We start from the raw sequence: 24,897 nt of genomic DNA, 5'->3' as shown, positions 1-24,897 counted from the left end.
GGAAAAGACTGGATATCCCAAATGAATTGGCTCATTCAATAAATATCAAGCTAGGAAATAAAGCAGTAAAAATTGCTGCATGATCCAACAGAATGTGAAGAATCTGTTGATTCATTCAGCTTAAGCTTTGACGTTCTTTTTCTTCTGTTTCGTTCAATGCAAAAGTTACATGAACCATGTGAGACTGTTTTGAGTTAGTAGAAGTAAACTGCCATACACCGAAGGGAAAAAATTGGCGATCCAGAGACCTTACATTAATTAGATGTACTTTGTTGCAGCTTCTGGTTTTAGGGGTCACTCGCTTCAGCTGATGGTCAAATATCAGTTCTCCAAAATCTTCTGCTTTTTTTCCCATGGTGGATGTTCAATTATGATTTCTTTTTTTTTTTTAAAGGGTAATAAGCGTATAATAAACAGCACAAAGTGCTGGATTTCTGTACAAATGAGCAAAAAACCAAAAGTATAGCCCTCTTCTTATCTTAAAGGGACTATGAGATCTGTTACAGTTTCTGCCTAATTTGCATATTACATTCTACACCAAAAGTGAAATAACATGATAATCTAACTAAATCCTCGAGTGGTTTTACTTCTCTTTAAAACATCTTTAGTTCCTTTCTCTTCATACCACCCACCAGATACAAGCTGGAATTGTAAACCACCAGCTATTCCTTGCTTTTTCCAATCCTTACCTATACCAACACCACAAAAGATCCTGTGTATTTCAAGGCATGAACCATTTGACTCCGGCAAAGTTCAGAAATAGCTGCCATAACTGTTCGATTATGATTTATGTACAATGTATCTATTACCAAGGGAAGTCTAATTTATTTTTCCTTCCCAGCTGAAGATCAATATCAGTTCTAAATTCTCTGCTTGTTTATGGTGGATGCTCAATATGATTTTTACACAATGTACCTTCCCCCCCACAGGGAAGGCTATAGTTCTCCTTCCCAGATTTTGGTGAGAAACCTCGATGTACAGAGAATACAGATAGCAATTCCAGAATCTCTAATTATGTAATCGACGACAGTATTAACCTTTGCAGCTATACAAAGCAGGCATTTCATGACCTTTGGTAATTAACAGTTCCTTGTCTATGCCAAAAATCTGTTACTGAAAATGCTTTAAACAGGAGCAATTACTTGTGCAGAGTAGGGATCCCAATAATATCAATCCTTACTTGCATTCTTGAATTCTTCCTCGAGTATGTTGTGGATTTTCATCCTCAAACGAGATGCTTCTTCAGGTTTGAACCACCTTCGTCCAAACTGACAATAGGAATATTTCAATTTAAGGACTGCAGCAAATATTCAAGAACTAAAGTTGGAGAAAGCTAGCAGTAAACAAAACTTATTACCATCACGAAATCCTTCTTTTTAAGCCTTCCATGAACTTCTTCCATGAAACGCTCCATAAAGAAAAGAACAAAGAGACCGCAGTCATACTCATTTCTTTGTTGTGGGACCTGTTACCAGAAAAGTGCAAGGAAAGAAGTTGTCATGAACTTGCAGACATTCACGAAATATGTACACAAATTTGCTTCTACAGATTTCACAAAATTCTCAAGTTAAATCCAGAATTGAGCAAATGTTTTAGATCCCCTCCCCCTGGTTGACTAAGATTTTTTAGGATATCCTTTTTAGGTGCCAAGGAAAAATACGAAAAAGAAAAGGAGGAAGAAACTAAGCCAGTATAGTAAAAAATTTGGAATTTTAAGATAACCCAAACCCATAAAAAAAAGATCATCAAAACAAACGCAGCCGTTAGTCTTTTTCACGGCACAAGAGAAACCATTTTTTTTCACACAAAATCTGCAAAATGGTATATACACTTACAGCTGAAAAGAATTATCCACGAACTAGAGAAACAAAAACCTTGTAATTCTACAATACTACAGGGTATGAAAAGCTAACACAACAACAACAACAACCCAGTATAATCCCACTAGTGGGGTCTGGGGAGGGTAGTGTGTACGCAAACCTTACCCCTACCATGAGGTAGATAGACTGTTTCCAATAGACCCTCGGCATCCTTCCCTCCAAGAACTCCCCACCTTGCTCTTGGGGTGACTCGAACTCACAACCTCTTGGTTGGAAGTGGAGGTTGCTTACCATCAGAGCAACCCCTCTTGTCAGGTATGAAAAGCTAAGATATCTGCATATATCATTGCTGAAACTCTGATGTAACACAGAACACATGTCAGTTTTATTAGCCATATAGATTCCTTAAAAGGAAGGTCCAACCATCCAACCGTGTCCCAGGTCATGAGAAACGAATTCCAATAACAAAAGCTCATATCCTGTATGATGCCAACCCCAACTCCCAATATCACAAGATATTGAATGGACAAGATAGCTTCTAGTATGAAAAGAATTCCAGAGACTGCTTCAAGAAAGAGATGTAAGAGCATAAGATTCAAATGAAAGAATACCGGAATGACATTTTCATCTATTCTTCGTGGAAGATTTTCCCATATTTTATCTGAAAAAGGAAGAGTTAGCACTTCTCCTTGTCTTAAGAATTTCCATTCTTGTTCCAAAAATCTGCGGGACAAAAGCCACATCTCCTTTGAGTTAAAATGAAACTCCAGGTGTAAGAAGCTTTCAGTTTAAAATGCTATCTTACTGCAAGTTTGAACAGCAAAATGGTGATAATAGAGTAAATCTCTAATATTGTAATATTGAGATTATGAAGCTATATGTACCGACCCGCATATTTTCCGCCCAAATTTGCTGCCTAAAGGGCTGCCAAACGAGCCCGCGACATATAACACAATAAAATGACCAAAGAGCCTCAATCGAAACATCCAAACAATATATAGATATCCAAGGTATGAAACCCTGAAAGAACCAGATTTTTATCCCTGCCAATTTCTCACACCAACAAGAAGTGAATAGCATGAACATAGCCATTCGAGTTGATATCTTTTCCACATAACCCCCAACTGTCACTAACTTCCCATGCAAGTTGATCATCCTGATAAAGTACCCATTTCTGACCAGCACAACTACGATACAGTAAACAAAGTAAACTAAAAGGTCCAGATAACAGCCTGTCAAGGCTGAAGAATATAGGTGAAAGAAAAGGAAACTAAGATTTGAGCTACAAGCCGACAAAGAGGGAATAGATTGCTAATGAAATTTTATGCCCCTTTAGTTCTCAGGCAGTTACAGTTCACGCTGTAATAAATTATCTATTACTATATCGAAGCATATTATAAACAAGACGAATATAGAACAAGAAGCTTCGAATAGGCCAAGTTATAGCTTAAATAATGCCAACGTTCAAAAATTATTAGTCAAAATGGTACTGACATATGCTATGTTGCGAGAAATCTTCAAAATCACTGTCGGACCCATGTCGACACGACATGGGTGTGGGTGTGGGATCCACACCGGATTTGGTCAACTTATCTTGGGTACTTTGACTATATTATATGACCGAGAAGTATAGATTGATCAGATATATGGTTTGATTATTTGTTTATGTTATATATATATATATATATATATATATATATAAGAGAGAGAGAGAGAGAGAGAGAGAGAGAGGAGAATGCTTTTCTATTACGCGAGATATCTTATGAATAAAATATAGGTGTTTATAAAGAACAAAATTTTATTAGTTTTAGTTTAATAACTTTAACTAATTGAAATATATATTTTATATGTCGTAATATACATTTATTGGTCGTATCCCGGCACCCGTATCCACACTTGGATCCATATACTCAAATCCTAAAATTTATGTGATGAAGAATCCGACCTCTAGATCGGCACCTGTATAGGATACCGCACCCGAGTCCGAGCAACATAGGGCATATGCAATATAATCATGACTAAGAAATAGTTAAGGAAAATCAGAAACAAGATTTAGCTGCAGTCATTAACTATAATAGACTACAATTTACAAGAAGTAAATCATGTAGCATGGATGTCCCATTATTTTAGAGCCACGAACACAGTTCAGCTTACTTTCTTATGGTACCAAAAAGGGACTTGCTGCAGTGGAGCCCTAATGAATCCAAGTGAAGCAAAATTGGCCCCAGTTGGTCTTCTTTATCTGGTATGCAAATTATAACCAAGCTCCAATGAAGACTACAAAAGAGAAGAACCAACAAAAGGACATCAATAGCAGCTCAATGAAAATAGTCTAAGAGGACAGAAAGCTATCTAAAATGCGCCAAAACAGACAAAAATATAAATTGGAGCAAAGTCAATGAATCCCTCTGCCAACTATGAATACAAAGATCTTTAATTTATTTATTTATTTATTATTATTTATTTATCTTTGAGAATTAACTAAGAACTCTAAGTTAGTTGACAACAGATAGAAAAGGTAAATAAATCTCAGGAATTTACCACTTTTATGGAGATATCTATCCATCATCAATAAATTATATTACCTTATCAAAAAAGTAGTTTCCTAGCTGCCTTACAATAATACAGTAGTTGCTTGTTGAACCTAGAGAAATTCTAACACTCCTTTAAACTAGAGTGCACAGGTTATATGCTCTAAACTTGCCACAATGGTCTCTTGTCTGAATATAACCAAAACGCGACAGCAAAATGAATGACATCATCGAAAACTCAGAAACAATTTTCTCCTCTTTTTTTCGGGAGAGGGGGTCCCTTTGCTGGAGCGCCACAGAAGGAGTTTGAAGGGAAAAAGGACCTCATCTGTGAAAATTAGTGTCTAAAAGCACTCTACCATTTGTGTAAACAGGGAGAGACAAACGGAATAGAGGACTTTTGCCTTTTCAAGATTTCCTACAAAAGAATCTTTTGTAAAGCAACTATACAGCACCTTCTTGCTGCAGCCTGTAAATATAATAGTTTTTATTATTAATAAAAAATATATGCTTAACCAGTTACATAATTACCTTTCACTAATTAAGTAGTCGACAAATGAGCCTTTACAAATTATTATAGATATAAAGCTTTCCAGAATGGAAGGGATGTCCTCATCAGCAAATCAGGTAGTTGTATTGCACAGAATATGGTCCATCAGGTTATAAATCTATTTGCTTCCACTACATAGATCTTATTTCGAAAATCAATTGAAATCAGATTCTTAGATTACATAGAATTTGTGCTAGAACCTTGTTTGCAATTAGCCTCACCTAAGCTTGAAGTCAGGCTTCTATGCTACTCGATCTTTCTTGACGAAGTGAATGGCATACTTAGGTCTCAGGATGAGATTTTGAAAGAGTAACCGCAATTCTTCTTTGATTCCTTTGACTTGAGACTGCTACTTGTATTTACTTTACTACTCTTTCTCTCTCAGTTGCTTCTTGAGCCAACAAAGTTTTTGCTTATCTTATGCTGATCATCACCCATGTTCTGAATATTTAAGTGTTGTATTGACCCCATAATAACCAAGCGGAAAACAGAAGAGTTAAAGCACTCATCATAGCACCTGAAGAGATTCCACATGAGCATGTAAGTCTACTTATCATTTGTTTGATGATTATAATGGAAATGTTTTTGGTGATGGGACTAGGCTGAGTATAAGGTTAATTAACTCAGCAACGCAATCACGTTATACCAGATAAACAGATACAATTACAATAGTGTGTTTTTTTTTTTTTTTTTTTTTGGGGGGGGGGGGGGATAACGCTAGCGTTCGGACCAGCTTGTATGCAACTCGACTAGACCTGCTACCTCCCACAGCACAGGTACCGAATAACTCTCAGTAAGAAGATGAGAAGAAATCACCTAGTGATTTTTGTTACAATCCCAAGATATAATCTATGTTGAATCAGACAATTTTGAGTCAAATAATTTAGTTTCGTAAATTGATAAAATTGCACCAAACTGTGCGAGAGATTCACTGTATGTTATTCCCTCAACTAATTGGGGTTAAATAGTACAGCACATGTCCTAAGAAAGGAAAGGCAATCAAATCTAATTCATGGTTAAAGGAAATGAATCACTCAAATTGATCCTAAATGATATGCTAAGTTGCTCGGACACGGGTTCGGATGTCCGACACGGGTTCGGATCCAGAGGTTGGATCCTTTTAAATGTAAATTCTAAGATTCGGGACGGATCCTAGCACAGATACGGGTGCGAGGATCCAGCTAAAACTAATTCAAAATATATATATATATATATATATAAATTATGAGAAATTTCTGGAATACTTATGTATAGGTTGTAAAGTGTGGATTTCTTTTTTATTCTTAAATTGTAGATAAGTAAATGATTGATTTCCTAGATGAAGTATGCTATTTTTTTCAAATTTACCCTAGTTTTGGTTTTGATTTCGGGAATCAAATTGTATCTCGTCTCATTTTTCCTTCCGTCATGGTCAAAGTACTCGAAATTGTTTGACCAGATCCGGTACGGATCCCATACCCACACCCATACTAGTGTCGTGTCGACATGGGTGCGGAACCTGAACTGCCGTGTCGGAGCAACTTAGATGATATGCACAATACTTACAAGATCGTAACACCCCCATTCAAGCTGATGCATACAAATCTTATGTACCAAGTAGCTACATATATAGCTTGTTCTGTGACGGGCAAGAGACTTGGTGAATTTATCTAAAAGTTGATTATTTGAATTCACGAACTTTGTAATGATGTCTCATGAGAATATCTTTTCTATGACGAAATGACAATTGATTTCTATATCTTGGTCCTACTATAAAACACTAGATTTGATGCGATGTGAAGTGCAGACTGATTATCAAACACAAGTTCCATTTGACCAATCTTTCGGTAGTTGCTTGATCATATGAGTTGACAAGCAGCCACAGTCACAACTTGATATTCTACTGCTGCACTGAATCTTGCAACTACATTTTGTTCTTGCTTTTGCAAGAAACCAAATTTCCCAAACAAGAATAAGTATCCAGAGATGGATAGTCTTTTGGCGGGAAACATGCCTAATCTTCATCTATATATCCAACAATTTGCTTTATGTCCTTGATTTTTGTAAATTAGCCCTTTACTTAGAGTAGATGTTATGTATTGACGGAAACGAATAACTATATTCCAATGACTATCACAAGTAGAATCCAAGGACAGACATACAACACTTACCGGGAAAGGAATGTCAAATCGAGTCACAATGAGATAGTTTCTAAGTTGCTCGGACTTGGGTTCGAGTGTCCGATATAGGTGTGGATCTAGAGGTCGGATCCTTTATAACTAAATTTTAAGATTCAACGGTATAGATCCAGGTACGGATACGAGTGCGGGGATTCAGCTAAAAATAATTCAAATATCTAAAATAGAGTTATAAAAATATATCCAAATTATGAGACATTATGTGAAAAATTTATAAGTTTTCTGAGAAGGAAAAAATATTGATCAAGAAGAGAATCCAAGGAGATAAAAGAAAAATGACTAACATAGAAATTTCTATATACAAGGTATTCCATTTTCTTCAATTTCACCATAACTTTTGTTTTGATTTAAAAAATTATTGTACTTGTCCTGAATTTATCCGTCAATTTTGATCAAAGTAACTAAAATCGGTTGACCAGATCCAGTATGGATCCAACACTCACATCCACACCCACGTAGTGTCGATATAGGTGTCACACCGAAAGTGAAGAGCCCGAGCAACATAGGTTGCCGCACCGAAACTGAAGATTCCGAGCAACATAGGATAATTTAACTTGCCTACCATCATCCTATATCTTCTAGGATGACGAAGGGGCTCTCTTTAATTGGGTGAAGCTTAACATTTGGGTCTTTCGGAGTATCAATAGTCCTTCAATATGATATCAAGAGCATACTTCCTATGTGAAATGGCAATTCTTGATCGGAAATGAGCAACCTCAACATCTACTAATTTTTCTAGTTAATTCAGGCTAAAGACGCGCTTAAGAAAGTAGAGTAATTAGCATCAAATTACGTGCAGACTCACACGAGGGTAACAGAGTCATTGGAGTACCGAAACTTAACTAAGATGCAAGTTGGAAGCATTTGGAGTATAGCATAATGGTCCAAAATAACAAAGGGGCTAAGAAACCGTTGAAGTGTGTAACCATCTCATCTAAAAGTTTAAGTTGTTAAAGTGAGCACACATTTATTTACTTTATGTCTTCAACACGCCCTCTCACGTGCGGGATTGATTCTCTTTTATGAGCCAAGCATGCGAAAATTCTTTTTGATATTGGGTGGCGGTGAAACTCGAATCCAGGACCTCTACCTGCTCTGATACCATGTTGAAATGAGTGACTTTAGATGAGATGGTCACACATTTCAACATGGTATCAGAGCAGGCAGAGGTCCCGGATTCGATTTTTAATGGTCACACACTTCAATATGATAAATGAAACTTGGGCCTAACTCAATCCAAAAAGCTAGCTCATAAAGTGAAGATTATCCAAGACCAAATAAGGAGCCCAGGAAATCCACACCCCACTGATGTGGGACTCAACAACCCCCGCCACGTCCAAGCTTGCAAAATGGTGCATGGACAACATAAATGGGGACCCAACAATAGTAACAATAAATTGTGATAGGCCTGGCTCTAATACCATGATAAATGGACCTTTGGCGTAACTCAACCCGAAAAGCTAGCTCATGAGGTGAGGATTGCTCAAGTGATATTAAGGAGACCACTGATTTCTTAAAGGACCAACATGGGACTCCTCATACCCCCTCACGCCAAGGATTGGACATCTAAAGCGTGGACAATTTAACATAGGGGCCCAACATCAGGAAACGAGAATTAGGATGGGTCCTGCTCTGATACCATATAAAATTAGATGCTTAGCTTTTAGGGTTGAGTTAGGTCCAAGGTCCATTTAACATGGTATGGGAGCAGGCAGAGTTCCTGAGTTCGAGTCTTACCGCCACCCATCAAAAAGAATTTCCATGTGCTTGGCTCATCAAAAAAATTCAAGCTCGTACGTGAGGAGGCGTACTGAAGACGCAATTAAGTAAATAAAAGTGTGCTCTCTCTAACAATTTAAGCTTTTAGATGAGATGATCACACATTTCAACAGAAACCAAAAAAATTGTTCCTATGTTTCCTTGCCCAAGGTCGCACGACATGACCTGGGCACGTGAAGGCCTTAGAGGCTATACGGCTGAGGCAGAAAAGTTGGAAGAGCACGCGACTTTGCGTGCTAGGAAAGAACAATCATGCGAGATGGGAGGGAAAACCGATCAGGCATGCACGACGCACGCTGCGTCGTTTGAGGCACCAGAGCTAGAGAAAGAGTTGGAAAACTAGGAAGCTCGCGCGCAATTGGTATTTGGTGATATTAAATCCTAGAGAGAGGCTCTCGGGTGGGTGCAATAAATACACATTAAAGATGAGTTTCTTGGTACATTTGTGATGAATTAACACTATATAATGTTAATACTAACAGATAATAGGGATCAAAATCCATAGAAATTACTCCAATCTTCAAGAATCACTTTCAAGCTCAAGCTAGGATTTTGACTCCAAGAGGTAATTTCTGCAGTTTATACTTGAACACAACTATGGAACTTTGGAATATAATGTGAAGTAGATATCACCATTTGATTGGAGTTTTACACCAGTTCTTGAAATGGATATTGAAGAATGAGGATTCTAGAAAGATGAATAAGGTGAATAGTGAACTTATGATTTTTGATTTGTTGTCTGGTAATCCTAATGACTTCAATAGTTTAATTATGATTAAGTATCTAATTGTATAACATGAATTACAGCTTAAAATCCAAGAAAGGTTGTTTTGATATTTTTAGCTAAGCTTAAGTCCTAATCGGGTTATATTTGAGTTGGTTGAATGTTGAAGTATACCATTTGATGTAAATTGGTTCTGTTATGCTATATTGAAGTTGTCTTGGTTGATTGGGCATTGTTGAGCCAGTTGAGGAGCACATTTAAGGTGAGCTGAGATGTACCCTCACTTAAGAGTTAAGACCAGTTTTCTCAAATCGCATGCCTTCTACATAATTGACAAAATGTCTTAAGGGTAACGTAAGTGATAAGAATGGACCTTGGGCCTAATTCAACCCCAAAAACTAGTTTATGAGGTGAGGATTGACCGATGTGGGACACAACTCAACAGTAAGCACGTTGGGACGAGCGATCATGCATTATCTATGATTGTTTGGAGTTGTGTTTTAAATGAAATATTTACATGATATAAGTGTTTATGTGAGTTTTCTAAGTTATGTTTCATTCATTGTTCACTTGAACTAAGATAATGAAGTTTATGAAGTTTTCATATGATTTCAGTAGCATGTTCAAACACTTGTATATTGTTTTCGTGATTGAGAAAGCTATGTTGAGATATGCTTGCAACGTATGAGTTATGTATGAGGCCAAATGGTGCCAAATCATGTTTCAAATGTTTAAGGAGTAGAATTAGTAAAATGAGAAGGCTGAGGCCTAGAAACTACATGTGTCGGTGTAGGAATTAAGATTTGAGTTATACATGTAGCCTAAGTTTCTCCGACATGCCAGTTTAGGTGCCGCACCCGTGTCGACACGACACCTGTATGGGTGTGGGTATGGGATCCGTACCGGATATGGTCAAACAATTTTGGGTACTTTGACCACGACTGACGAAAAAATTCAAGACGGGATACAATTTTGATTCCCAAAATCAAAACCAAAACTAGGATAAATTTGAAGAAAATAGCATATTTTATCTAGGAAATCAATCATTTACTTATCTACAACTTGAGAAGAAAAAAGAAATCCACGCTTTACAAGCTATACGTAAGTATTCCACAATACTTCTCAGAGATATTTTTATATTTTTATTTTTTTGAGTTATTTTTAGCCGGATCCCCGCATCCGTATCCGTACTAGGATCTGTATCCCCGAATCTTAGAATTTGTATCTCGAAGGATCCGACCTCTAGATCTGCACCCGTGTCGAACACCCGCACCCGTGTCCGAGCAACTTAGCATGTAGCTAGCAGCCTCATGTCAGATCCATACAAAGTTATGGTGAGACGGATCATCCAATTGAGTTGATACCCTAGGTCAGACAGGTCACACCACCCAACATTGTGGTGAGACGATTTCCCCAATCGAAGCGATATCCCGGACTGGATCATTGAGTTAGTGGGCTTACATACTCCCCGATTATTGAGAGGCTTTATGATGTGAAAAGAAAAAGTTCAAGTTAAAATTTCTTAAGTTTTTTCCAGTTTTCAAATGCTTATAAATGTTTCGATCATGCAATCACGTACTCCAAAATATCATAAAGCATATCGATCTATCCTTGGCAAAGAGCTTCACTTGTAGTATAAGGAATAGAAACAGATGACAGGGAAGTTTGTCAACTATAACGTCTTTTGGAACCTGTGATTCTTGATGCCATTAGGCTGGATTCTCAGCTGTGGTCCGCAGGAAAGTAAGGCAAATTCACAGTTAAGAGCTGCTTTAACTTAACGCAGAAGAAAATAGGCCATTGGAAAACCATTCTTCTTGCATCCTTCGGACCATTTGCTTGGAAAGGAATAAGAGATGTTTTGAAAATCAGAAAAACTATTATGTCTGTTGTAAAGAATAGGTGTCTTCACAATTTGTATTTTGGTGTAGGAGCATTGCAGAGAACCTATATCAGTATATGGGTTTTATAGAAGTTTTTCAAAATGTAACTGCAACTGCTTTGTGGTAATTTTATATGCTTTTAAGTACCTCTTCAGTACTTATTTAATGAAATTTACTTTTCTTATAAGAAAAAAAGAATAATGAGTTGGTGACAAAGAATGATAACTCAGGTAAAGTTAGGATTAGGGTTACGAGTAGAACAAATACATTACCGAGTAGCAATAGGAGGGCTCTGTGGGGATAAATTCGCAGCAGTTAAAGAATTTGGTTTCAGGCCAGGTTAGTGCAATTTTCAATGATTTCCTTTTATTTGGTAATTAAAAATGAGGCAATTCGGGTCAGGTTAGTGCAGTTTGGGGCGGGTTAGTCCGAAAATGGGTACATATGGGTGGGTCTTTTTACTGGGGACATGAGTTTTAAATTTGGCCAGGGAAAAGCTGCCACATCATTATTAAATAAATAATTTTTTTTGGGTGGAAATCGCCGTTAGTCATAAGGGTAGACTTGAGCCAAATAGAAAACATCGGGGACAATTTTAGCTAAATAGGTGGACGGAGGGTATATTTAGCCCTCAGGCTATAATTTAGGGGCAGTTTTGTCCCTTCTAGTTGGTGACAAATAATGAGAACTCCAAGTATAATTAGGATTAAGGTTCCGAGTAGAACAAATACATTACCGAGTAGCAATACTAGACAAACGACTGACTGATATAAGGTTAAAAGGACAACCAGGGACATAAAAGAACATTATTCAGAGCCAAGGAGGGTAACACATTGGCTTGACCAACTCCGGTCACCATGATCCACTGTTGTAAATAGCGCTTGCCTCAGCGCTAATAGCGTGAGGCGTAGCGATGCGAGCATCCATCGCTTTTTTCCTCTGTTACGTTGCGTTTTCAAAATAGCGCTCGCCTCTGCCTGTGTAGCGAGAGGCGACTGTAGCATCGCTTTTTTAAAAAATAAAAGAAAAAGCGCAGGGATTAAAAGAAAAAGACCCCCGATTAGGGCTGATTTCTTTCTTCTTCAAGCTTCAAGCAGCCAAGCAGACCAGCGATTTCTTTCGCCAAGTCGACCCACCTACATCGATTCTTCTTTCTTCTTCATCTCTTCTGCCATTTTCTTCTTCATCCAAGTCGACCCAGCCAAGTACGCTTCTCTTCGTCTCCCATTTATTTTTCTTTCTTCTTTCTTTGGTCTTCTATCTTCTTTCTCCTTTCTTTCTTTCTTCCTTTTTCTTCTTCTCTTCTTTTTCTTTTGCTCTGTTTTTTATCGAGCAGCACTCAACAGAGAGTAGCATTCAACTCTATTTTTGCTCTGTTTTTGATCGAACAACACCATCTATGGTGTTTTTAATTTTTGAATTGATATATTTATTAATATATTGTTGCTATTGTCGCTTCAAATTTAATATTTTATTTTTTTGTATAAATTGTCGCTTCACATCAAAAAGGCGAGCGCTTCGCTTCTCGCTTCTCGCCTCTCGCCTCAGTGAAGCAGGCCCTCGTCGCTATTTGTCGCCACACGCTATCCAAAACACTGCCATAATCTGAGATCCTTTAGTTAAGGTAGTAGTTAGAAGGGATTGGGAATAAATTAGTTAAGGTAATAATTAGAAGGGATTAGGAATAAATTAGTTAAGGTAATAGTTAGGACGGATTGGGAATAAATAACAGTAGACAAAAGAGATTTGTTACCAGAGATATAATCAAAAGAGCACTAATCAATAATCAGAGGGCCAGTGGACTATGAGATACAAGCAACACGATTATCGGTCTGAGCAATTGAAACTACCTGTGGAGATGCTTGCTTACTCGTCTAATACGGAAGGAAGTTATTGTACTCCGCCTCAGAAAGGAGAACGTCAGATTGGTTAGGTTACCTATGCACTCAGTTTGGAATCATGAGCATTTCTGGAAGGTCAACCATGTAATGAGTAACACTTCTCACGAACATGACCAATTTTCCAACAAACATTACATTTCGGCCTAACTTTCCAAAACGACCTGCACTCCAATTTCCAGTCCGAGATACTAGGATAGAAGAATCTGTCTGATGTCACTATATGACTGGATGGAATAGTAGGTGGTGCCGCAAGAGAGAACAAATATACACTAAGGAACAGCGGGACTAGCCAAAAATTGGTTATGCACCGAGTCAAGATTAGACCAAAGCACAGCAAGTGTTAGAACCAAAAACATACCACTCTAAGTGACATTTTCCAATAAAAGTCAAGTAAATGGAGAAATGTACTAAGAAAGGGGATGAATATTTTGATCAAAATCATACCAAATCTGAAGCTAAAGAAACTGATACTGGCAATACAAAGAGTAGCAGGAAAAGTGGTCAGCTAGCCTGAAAAGCTCTTAAGCTGATTTCAGCGTCTAGAATGGTAGGACGACCTGCAGGATACCCACAATTTAGTGAAAAGTAAGTTGGACAGTGATAGAGTAGCCGGAAACTTTGCCGGAAAAAAAATTGCATTCAACAAAACTAGTGGAAATTGGATGGGTGAGATCAGAATCAAGAGACGACCCTACTGTGTGAAGACCGTGACTGGAAAAGTGGCAAGAGAACACTGTATGCACCGATGCAAGAGGCGCGTGATACCGGAGATCTGATTCTAGTGGTGGTACGTGAGGGCGTGTGAACAACCCTACGGCAGCAGAACTTCTTGGATAGGGTAGCACGAGTGTTCCAATCCTACTGGTGGTGCTGTATATGCCCAGTACCCTTGGAAAGTAAAGAGACCTCGAAACAGTGGTGTAGTTGCCGAAAAATTGCTCGGCAATAGAATTTTCTCAAATGACTATTTTCTCACTAATTGCTCTGATACCATGTGAGAGAGAAGAGAAATTGAGAGAGAACTCACTGTATGTTATTCCCTCAGCTAAATGGGGTTAAATAGTATAGTACATGTTAGCAAAGGCAATCAATTTAATTACTTGACTACAGGGAGAATGAATCACTCTAATTAATTCTAAATGATAAGCACAATAATTACAAGATCCTAACACAAATAAACCAAGTAAAAAAAGCTCCAATAGTTGCGTAGTTAAGTTGAAGTTTTGTAAACCAATCTCATGGTAAAGGAAACCACAGAACTTACTCTTCATGTATGGGAAGAAATATATAGGCTTTCTCAAATATATTCACCCCTTTCCACCACCTTCTTAGTTTGAAAAATGAAGCTTCCTTTTCATTCTGCTGTAGAGAATTAGGAACTAGATTCAGATTTACTGATATTCAAATGATGTGATACACTGAAAGAACTAGGAGACGAAATGAAAATAGTATCTATTAGTTCCTTAGCATTCAGTATATATACAACTAGAAAGTCAAGAATAAATGCCATAGTTGTCCAGCATCATACATTTCACTGCAATTGTACATTTTGTCTTAAGAGTGTTCATATGGATGTGTTGAAGACATAATTAATTAAATAAAAGTTTGCTCGCTCTAACAACCATCAACATGATATCAGAGCAGACAGAGATCCTAGGATCAAGTCTCACCGCCACCCATTATCAACATAAATTCCCACGTGCTTGGCCATGAAAAATAAAGGTGTGCTCTCTAATAGCTTAAGGTTTTAGATGAGATGGTCGCACACTTCAATACGGATAATATCAAGCCAAGAAATATTAAGAGAAACATAATATTTACCCAACAATCAATCAATGTCTAAGCACCTTTTATTGGGTCATTTACCTTAAATATCTAATCTTTTCAGAAAAAATAAATAAAGACAAGGCCAATGCTCTCTTCAATCAGATGTATTAAAAGTAATCCAAATATCAACTCCATATTTGTTTAAAGAAGCTGCAAACAAGGGTCAGTACTTCATTTAGGATAACTCCACCAGGTCCAATATTACACTATAGCACATAAGACTTTCATTTGTCTTGGCTTACCCATGTCAAACATGTATACCATGGCTACTTCGTGCAGATTTTTCAAATATACACTAAAAATGAGAAAAGAAACTAAACTTATCCATACTAGATACTTGCACACACCAGGATTCAATCTAAACTTGGTAGCCAAGTCGATGTAACATAGTTATTAATATGGAAATTAGAACAAAGTTACAAGTCTTATAGCACAAAATTTATTAGCTAAATTGTGACGACCTGATAGGTCGCTTTGAGTTCTAGCCTTAATTTCCATGACCTGAGACCTCCCATAGCTTCATTTGATGTTTCTTGGTTTGCGACTTTGCGTGCGTGGTCCGTGCCGCTTTTCGAAAAGCTTTTATGTGAAATTTGGAAGAAAATAAAAAAATTTACTAAAAATGAGGCTAGAGCTGACTGCGGTCAACATTTTGTGTAAACGACCCTGGATCGGTGTTTTGACGATTTCGATAGGTCCATATTGTGATTTTAGACTTTGGCGTATGCCCGGAATTGAATTCGGATATCCCTAGGTTGATTTGACATGTTTTGCCGAAAGTTAGCAATTTGAATGTTGGAAATTTCCTAGGTTTGACCGTAGGTTAACTTTATGGCTAACGGGTTTGGATTTTGATTTTGAGACTTGGTATAGGTTCGTTTTGCTATTTGAAACTTGTCTGCAAAATTTAGTGCAATTAGGAGTTGGTTTGATAGGATTCGGATGCTTGGTTGCAATTCTAGAGGTTCTTTAGTTTTTCTTTGAAATTTCAATCGTTCTGATGTTCGATTTGTAGTTTTAGATGTTATTGTGGTGTTTTGATCGCACGAGCGAATTCATATGATGCTATTACACTTGTGTGCATGTTTGATTTGGAGCCCGAGGGGCTCGGGTGAGTTTCGGACGCGTTTCGGAGGAGTTTGGACAGTTTGAGGACTGCTGGTGTAGTGCCTGTATCTGGTGCCTGCTGCAGATCTCGCAATTGCGAGGTCTGGCTCGCAATTGCGAGCCTCGCTTTTGCGAACAATAATTCGCACTTGCGAGCATGGGCTGGGGGTTGGGACTTCGCATTTGCGAAGCAGGAGTCGCATTTGCGATGGATGTTGTGTCCGCAATTGCGACTCTGGCATCGCGATGCAGTGTTAAGTTGGGGTAGTTTCGCACTTGCGAAGAAGTTGGTTGCATTTGCGAAGGTTGGGCAGTTCGCATTTGCAAACAATTTATCGCATTTGCGACTTTTGGGCTTCTGATGCAAAGTTCGTATTTATGACCTTTGTTCCGCATTGCGAACATGAGTGGAAAATCCGCAGTTGGGTAAAGAGGGAAAAATCGGGACTTAGCTCATTATACACCATTTCTCAACCCTAAACACTCTAGAAACGATTTTTCAAGAGATATTTCTTCCCAAAATCATTGGTAAGCAACTTGAATCCACTTTCTTTCAATTCCCCATTACTTTTCATGAGATTTCAACATCAAATCTACGATTTCCATTGTAGAAATTAGAGATTTGGGTAGATTTTAGGAATTTTCCAAAATTGAGATTTAGACCTCAAATTGAGGTCGGATTTCGAAACAAATCACATAACCTGGCTCGGGGGTGAATGGGTAACCGGATTTTTGTCCGAATCTCGATTTTTGACCAAGGGGGCCCGGGGTTGACTTTTATTAACTTTTTCAAAAATGATAAAAATTAAACTTTTTTCATTAATGAGTAATTTCTAAAGCTTATTTTGAATCGTTTGATCGATAATTTGCTAGATGTGGTTGGTTTGGAGGCTTGTTCAAAAGCCAAGTTGATTGATTGCTTTGTTTGCGGAGTGAGGTAAGTGTTGTGTCTAACCTTGATATGAGGGAATTAGGACTTGTTGAACTATTTGTTATGTGAATTATGTGGGGAAACGGTATATAGAGGTGACACGTATATATGCGTTGTCTTGGGATTCAGCATGCGGGATTGAGCTAATTATTTCCATGTCTTCATTTATTCCATGTTATTTTATGTTATATGCTTTAACTGTTACATCTTCTTACTTGACATCTATACTATACTTGTTAATTGTTATTTAATTGTCACTTGCTTTAATTTGTTCATTTCTCACACGATTTCTGCTTATTTGCTACTTGTTTCTCTTGCCTTAATTGTGCATTCTCATTGTCACATGTTTTACTTGCTTTTATTGTCCTAATATTACTCAATGCACTCTATTATGTTCTATCGCTTATGTGAGCCGTTTAGCTATTCTGTACTGATGAAGGTAAAGTTTGAGATTCCGAGATGTTGGATATTCTCTATTTATTCTGTGGTTCTTTAATGTTCTTTACATTTCACCTTCTTTGTGTAGATATTTTGTAAATATTGTTGTTGAGGTTAATGATTTGAAATTGTTTCGGGATCGGGTTGCACGCCGCAACGGTATTGAACGGTATTGAAATGATATGAAGGAATACGGACAGATTATGATATGAACAAATGATGATATGGTGGATCGGGTTGCGCACCGCAACGAATTTGAGATGTTGTAATTGTTTGAGATTGTAGAGTTATCCTTGGTATTTTGATATGAGACTTGAGACTTTGTTATTCTGGGCTCTCGATAGTTGACCTTCGGGTCCGTTTATATGAGTTTATTGCTTTATTTCTATTCATGTTTTTCCGTTATTATTATTTCGTACAGGTTATTTGTGAGTGACTTGCCATAGCCTCGTCACTACTTCGTAGAGGTTAGGCTCGGCACTTACAGAGTTGTACTCATGCTACAATTCTGCACTTCTTGTGCAGATACCGGTTTTGGTCCCAGCGACGCGTAGCGAGACTGCTCGGATTCAGCTGCTTTTGGAGACTTGAGGTATAGCTGCACGGCGTCCGTAGTCCTGGAGTCCCCTTCTTTATTCAGTTTCACTGTTTATTTAGTATCAAACAGTTTGTTTTTTTATGAAGTAAGGTGTTATATTGCTGGCATCAGGAAGATGCAAATCATTACAAAAGAGGTTGGTTAGCTCCATTTACACAAAAATACAATTCTGACCAGGGAGCTAAACCAGAATCACCAAAAGCCTTTGGTTGTCAATCAAGCCAAAGACAAAGAGCTAATAAAATCTAGAAATGGAATTAAATCATTTACAGAGGAAAGGTTGCTCCAGCTATATAGATTCCTTAAGGCACTTTGCTTTCAGGTAGCTGTTGGGAGTTGATATTCCATCAAAGCATCTGCGATTCCTTTCTGCCCAAATACACCAAAATATAAACAGTTGTACTTTATTTCAGGCCGTATTTGTAGTATTCCAGATGCTCATGCATTCGTGACTCCAGATTCTGGTATATGTTTAGATCACGTCATTAAGTATTTTATCACTCTATTTCAGACTATTACAGTTTATTATTATTAACGTTTTGATTTGAATTGTTAAAACTGGTTAAGTAATTTAGCTAACGTTGGCTTGCCTAGCAAGTGAAGTGTTAGGCGCTATCACGGTCCCGAGGGTGAGATTCCGGGTCGTGACATAAGCATGCAAGAAAAAAATGTTTACTGAGAGGGAACATAATACCTTGCTCAGTACAGCCTCTTTGAGCTTCTTGTAGAAATATGTATTGAAAAAGTGATACTCATCTACATCTGCATGAGCTTTTGTCTTCTGGAGGTACCTAGAAACATGAAAATGCAATTAGGGTATAACAGATTGAGAAAGTCAGCATCAAGCTTCATCTTACTCCTTTACTGGAAACACCAAAAAATTGACCACCAAAACTTACTAGTTACTAAGACAGTTACACAGTTCATGAAGTCAAGGTTATGTTTCATTGATAGAGAAGTTCACACAGTAACACAATATCAAGCTATCATGATGATTAATAGGCTATTTAATATGATTTTTATCTTTTGAGTGATCATTTGTGACTCCAACCAATTGAAGATAGATTCATATGAAGGAAACAGTTTAGAATTGAAGATGTCAATAGTAGATGGTATTTAGAAGATATATTTAAGGAAAATTCTTTTACATACAAATGTAATTTGTATTTAGTCACCTAATGGGAATTCTTTTCTCTGCGCCAGGAATTAAGAATAGTACACCAGCAACGGTAGCCTTCAGTCTTTTTTATTATCTCTGGAATAAGGAAACAAGATTCAAGCCTAGGAGCTAAAAGGACATTCCAGTGCACTAAGCTCTCTATGCTCGAGGTCCTAGGAAGGATTGGACCACATTGGGTCTGTATATGCAGCATTACCTCGCATTCTGCAAGAGATTTTTTTTACAGCTTGCACTCGTGACCTCCTTGTCACACGTGGGCAACTCTTACCGGTGCCAAGCTATTACTACACCAAATATATTTTTTTTAACAAGCAGCTACTTCTATGATATTAAAATGCTATGACAGATTGGAAACACAACTAACAATAATGCAAGTGTCACTAACTTCATGCATTCGAGAAGTCAATTTTTTTCTATGAAGACAGAAAGTGAAAAGCTATATAAAACAGCTCCTTAAAATTAAGTTCGTAAGCAATTTATATTAGTTATTAGTTAGTAGGTAATTATTGGTATACCATAAATATTTTCAGGCGGCTAACTAGCAATAGTATTAAATGATTGCTGATGTTGGAAAAGGCAAAACGATATTACTGCGATACCCATCAAATTCAAACACAAGATTTCAGAAAAACTAATATTACATTACATGACTGTGTCTGTATATGCATATGCAGACACACACCAACATAGCTAAGCTATATAATAGACATTATACTAGAAATTGCTGTAATGAGAAACGCAAGTTAGAAAAAAGCTCGATGTTCAAAAGGTGGTTATTTTCTTTGGAACTTACATCGATATTCCTTAATTTCATTCCTCTTTTCCTTTTTCTTAGGGCATACCTGAAGCAACCTATTCCCAGTAGATGTCTAATCTATCTATTCATTGATCAACGAAGTAACTACTAGACAAAATCTTTTTGTAACTTACCGGATGTAGAAATTCATTATCGTCGATGACAAATATGCTTCAGGTGCAAGAGATTCCATGTCCGAACAACAAATTTCAACTGATTCAGGATCAACCCTATTTTAATGGTAAAAAGTAAAGAAACACCAAGCAATAAAAGAGAAATTATATGCCCAAGGTAATAAGTAATGCATACTGGATTAGTAAGGTTGTCATTCACGCCATACCGTGAAGGATAGTAGATCTTGGTTGCATTTCTGCTGGAAAAGAAGAACATAAGAAATATCAACAATTGCTTACGAAAACTCAAATCAGGAGCTGATATGTCATTGTGAGAATAAACATACTAATATATTACCATTCAACAACTTCGTCCATTCGCTCTGCCGCTTTATTTGCACCAGGTTCCTCCTCATCCACAAGAACAACAGCCTCCCCCTAGGGAAATAAAGAACCATATGACGAGAAAGACCACATTAGGAATAAAATATAAGCTCACGACTTCCAAGAGAATGAACTACATTTAGGGGAAAAAGAACAAATAAAGCACGAGAGGCTACAGCAATTCATCATGTCCCTCCCCGCAATGTCTTAGCAAACTTTCTTTTTTCTTATTTTTCCTACTTTCGGATCATTATACCCTAGCAAACTTTTAACGACTACTGAAACAAGAAGAATACGGAGGGACTAAGCGGTTAAAGTAATAATAAGCTCATCAATCAATGTGTACCTACTGCAACTAGCCACCCCCACCCCGTGAAGGAGGAAAGAAAACGAGAGAAAGAAAGAGGTAGTTTTGGTAGTTGTTCGTTTGATCGTGGATAAAACACTCTTGTGCTAGACAAACTTACACCAACAATCAGTCAACCCATGCGCCAATGAATTAAAACCCCCAATGCCACAGGAACTCTTACAGCTCAGCATATGCGGCAAGAATTGCTCTGGAACAGAAAATCAGAATATATGCACTGAAACAACCATTTGAGGTCTTTAGTAAGTAGATATTGCTAATCCACCAAAGGACTTAAAGATATTGTCAGAAACCCAATAGCAGCTCCCAATATAGTGACAAAAAAGTAGTACCATGCCTACACGGAAGTAAGCCGGAATGGGATAACAATGATATGGGGGAAACCTTACATTTGCATGCCTTTTAGTATGTGAAGATTGGGCTTGAGAGGCTTTAGTCCTGAAAAAGAAAAAGGTTAAATCACTCGCAAACATGTTTTCCTTGAGTTTCATTATTTATAACATACTAATAGATACAAATAGCAGCCAAGGGGAGGCAGGAAAGCAAACGAATAATCATAAAAAGTAAAAAATACATGGCTCATGCATGGTATTTTAAGCAAACAAGTACTACAAATAATGTCTCAATGATAACTTGAAAATCACATGTGCTTCTTTAGAATATCAAATTACTCCCTCTGTCTCATTTTACGGACACACTTCCCATTTCAGACTGTATCAAAGAGAATGGCACATTTCTATCTTTAGAAACAATTCAACTATAAACTTCGTATTTTACCCTTAATGAGATGATTTATAGCTACACAAATGTCTATGACTTGTTTTAGACCACAAATTTTGAATGTCTTTTTTTCTTTCTTAAAACTACGTGCCCAGTCAAACACCGTCACATAAAATGGGATAGAGGAGTAATATTATGAACAAAATGATCTCCCCAGTAACTTTGGACTTAAAAGTTGGAATTCAAGTAGGAAAAAAGGGAACAAAGGAAAGAATTACAAAGAGGTGAGTGATTCAAACGCCCTGGAAAAAGTGCACATTCTCTCAGCACAGGTTTGGCTCGATAAGGGATGGGGGAGTATAATCCCCCTACCTCTTAACCACATTTTGGTTCATTTTTTGGGGGATTCAGATCATGAACCCCAATTGGTGTCTGTTGTTTAGGTAAATAACCCATCTGGTCTAATGAATGGATTAGCTATCCCATGAGGATGCAGGATCAGCATTCCTATGTGATTGGGGGATGGAAATCCTATCGTCCCCTAATAAGGCATAGATTTACGTTTTACTAAGTGAAACACACTCTCCACCTCCAACCTTACGGTTGTTGGTTTGAGTCACCATGTTACCATATCAAAAAAGAATTAGGATAGTAAGATAAAAGAATTTGTTAAATCTCTTCCACGATCATCTGAAAACAACAATCCCCAATCTCCTCATAATAAATCCTTCACCAATCCACTTGTAAGAATCTCCTCACGAGAGTCTGGAGGTACTTTTAATCCACCTTATCATATTCGTGCACCAAAATATCATTCCTATATTCGGGCATTTAATCGTGTAGCTCTAGTTCTGTCTAGTTCTCTGATAAAAGGAGTATTGTCCACAAATATTGTTGAATGAAACTGAATAAGAAATATCAGTGTAGAAAAGGGTCGGGAGATCAATGATAAGGAGTATTATCCACAAAGATTGCTGAATAAAACAGACTAAGAAATACCAGTATACAAAAGTGATAGCGAGATCAAAGATTAGGCTGCAGGAACTTTTCCTCCTTTTTCTAATTGCTTGGGAATAACTTCTTTTTCCATGACGCTGGAGTCTGTGCCAGCTTGCACATCTCAACTATTCTAATGGGTACCTGCTGCCTCTCACCAGTTGTTTAGCCATAAATTTTAAAGGACCTAACGGTTTGCGTTGTAAAGGACCTATAACTCTCCAATTAGAAATTACAATTCATTTTAAACTTGCAGCAGATAGAGTGTAGCTAAAATGGACAAGGATAGTTGCAGAATAAGAACTACGAGATCAGATCTGGTAGCTACTATGCAATCACATAATCATAGAAATGAACATTGTTCTGCGAGATATATCAAACCATTTCTACACCCATATGCTCTTGTGCATGTCACTCTACAGCGACTCAGCAAGTACAACTGCTGAAAATAAATAAAGTCATATTTAATACTCCATATCTCAAACTGAAAGTTCAGATTTCTACTTTGGGCCATCTGAAAACATTGTCCACCTTCTTAAAATAGAATACTTTGTCACGGTCACGACTCCTCTACATATTTCACAGCAGGACATAATTACAAAGTAAAAACAGGAGCAGCTTTGAAACTTCCATTGCTCTATACTAAAAATTAGTGGACCCATCTTTCACAATGAAACCTAATTCAGTTACCCTAATTCTTAGTGAGTGACAGCTTCCGGTAATAACAAGATAATAACAGCAACAATAAAGTGATATAACAGAAAAATAGTCTAAGAAATTTAAGTGAAATAGAAGAACCCAAAAGAAAAGACACATACTTCTTCGAGAAAGAGCTGGCAAATTTTTCTTCAGAATAACGAGTAGTAGAAGAGTCCCTTCCCTTAAGATCAACATTTAAAAAACTTTCACCTTTGTCTACAGGAAACTTATAAGGTGCTTCCTGTGACAACAACTCTCGCTTGTGTTTTCTTTGTGAAAATTGCCTGTTTAGTGTCCTTTTGTGGTCACAGGGATTCAGAGCATATACTTCTTTTTGGAAATCATTGGCTGTCTTTGAATCTGCCTGCTAATCAATATACAAAAGTAAATATAAATTAATGGTAACTCCAAGCAGAAGAAAAATGAGTATAAGATTGATATTGTACTTTTGCTTCCAACTTGTTCGAGAAACAAGCAGCAAACGTGGACTGCGGAGAGGATATAGATGGTGAAGCCTGTGGCTCGAAGTCATCATGTGCACCTATCAAGTCGCATCCAACTTTCAGGCTGTCCTTTTTGAAGTAATAACTTGAGTAAAGCAACTTAAAATGACAAATAAGACAATTCTGATTTCGTCGGTACGGTATTTAGACATTTCGATTCGGTATTTTCGGTATTCGATTTCTTAAAATGCAATATCAATACTGTACCTAATTAAATTTGGTATGTTTCGGTTTTTCTTCTTTCTGTTTCGGTTTATTCGGTTTGGTAACTTCACTATTTTCTCTTGTCCAGCTGACTGTAAAACAATAATAGCATTCTAGTAAATTACTCTCATGATTAAAATTTTACGAAATGCAGTGAATTCACAAGCACGAAAATACCTACAAGCACACAATGCTAGAAATGGAACTGCGAAATTAACCAAAGAGGAACAGAACAAAAGTCAAAGTCAAACCATTTGGGAAACGACCCGCTGCCGTCGTTCTAATTCACCCTCGTGCAGTTTGACATTTTCCCTAAGCTTTTCACCTCCATCGCGTAACCTAGCACCAATGGTGCCGGACAGAGACCTTTTAAGCCTCCTAATTTTTTCGTTCAATTCAGTATTTGATAAGTTGGAAAGTCCTTCTTTATGCTCCTCTCCGTCCATGGCGGAGGTAAGCACCTGCTCCGCCGGAGGGTCTTCGTCGTCGTTGATTATTATTTCGCAGTCTAGAGAAAATCTCATAGGGAAGAGCGGGGAGGTGGGCGAGGGGTTACTTGTCAAATTCTCTACTCTGCAACTATTTTTGTACTAGTTAATTGATCCGCGGTAAAATATTTCTTATTGTAAATTTAGTTGATATCAAATAGATATGCAAAAGTGAAAATAT

General features: G+C 37.5%; 1 protein-coding gene across 4 annotated transcripts; it reads right to left on the bottom strand.

The window, feature by feature from the left end:
- Positions 1–407: 407 nt before the first annotated feature.
- LOC107816932 (ubiquitin-like-specific protease 1D) lies at positions 408–24,897 on the bottom strand. 4 transcript variants are annotated; one of them, XM_075226703.1, is made up of 13 exons: positions 24,480–24,897; positions 23,641–23,888; positions 21,496–21,544; positions 20,714–20,793; positions 20,583–20,615; positions 20,377–20,472; positions 18,961–19,057; positions 14,630–14,724; positions 3,975–4,097; positions 2,432–2,543; positions 1,358–1,465; positions 1,181–1,268; positions 408–689 (listed from the first exon to the last, which is right to left on the bottom strand). In XM_075226703.1, the coding sequence occupies exons 1-13, from the start codon at positions 24,750–24,752 to the stop codon at positions 562–564; spliced, it is 1,530 nt and encodes a 509-aa protein (XP_075082804.1). In that variant the 5' UTR covers positions 24,753–24,897; the 3' UTR covers positions 408–561. The 4 variants fall into 4 exon arrangements, with proteins under 4 accessions (XP_075082804.1, XP_075082802.1, XP_075082803.1 ...); XM_075226701.1 differs by having other exon boundaries at positions 14,630–14,727; positions 24,480–24,893; XM_075226702.1 differs by having other exon boundaries at positions 14,630–14,727; positions 23,641–23,885; positions 24,480–24,893.

This window comes from Nicotiana tabacum, chromosome 12 (assembly GCF_000715075.1).
Source record: "Nicotiana tabacum cultivar K326 chromosome 12, ASM71507v2, whole genome shotgun sequence".
Lineage (NCBI taxonomy): Eukaryota > Viridiplantae > Streptophyta > Magnoliopsida > Solanales > Solanaceae > Nicotiana > Nicotiana tabacum.
This window is presented reverse-complemented; position numbering and strand designations above follow the sequence as displayed.

What these genes read in the sequence shown, in the direction of transcription:
- LOC107816932 (XM_075226701.1), bottom strand. Translation starts at nt 24,752, where the DNA reads ATGAGATTTTCTCTAGACTGCGAAATAATAATCAACGACGACGAAGAC. An exon ending in GCCAGCTCTTTCTCGAAGAA is followed by an intron (nt 21,545 to 23,640) that starts GTATGTGTCTTT and finishes TTTCTTTTTCAG; the next exon opens with GACTAAAGCCTCTCAAGCCC. An exon ending in AAGATCTACTATCCTTCACG is followed by an intron (nt 20,473 to 20,582) that starts GTATGGCGTGAA and finishes CCATTAAAATAG; the next exon opens with GGTTGATCCTGAATCAGTTG.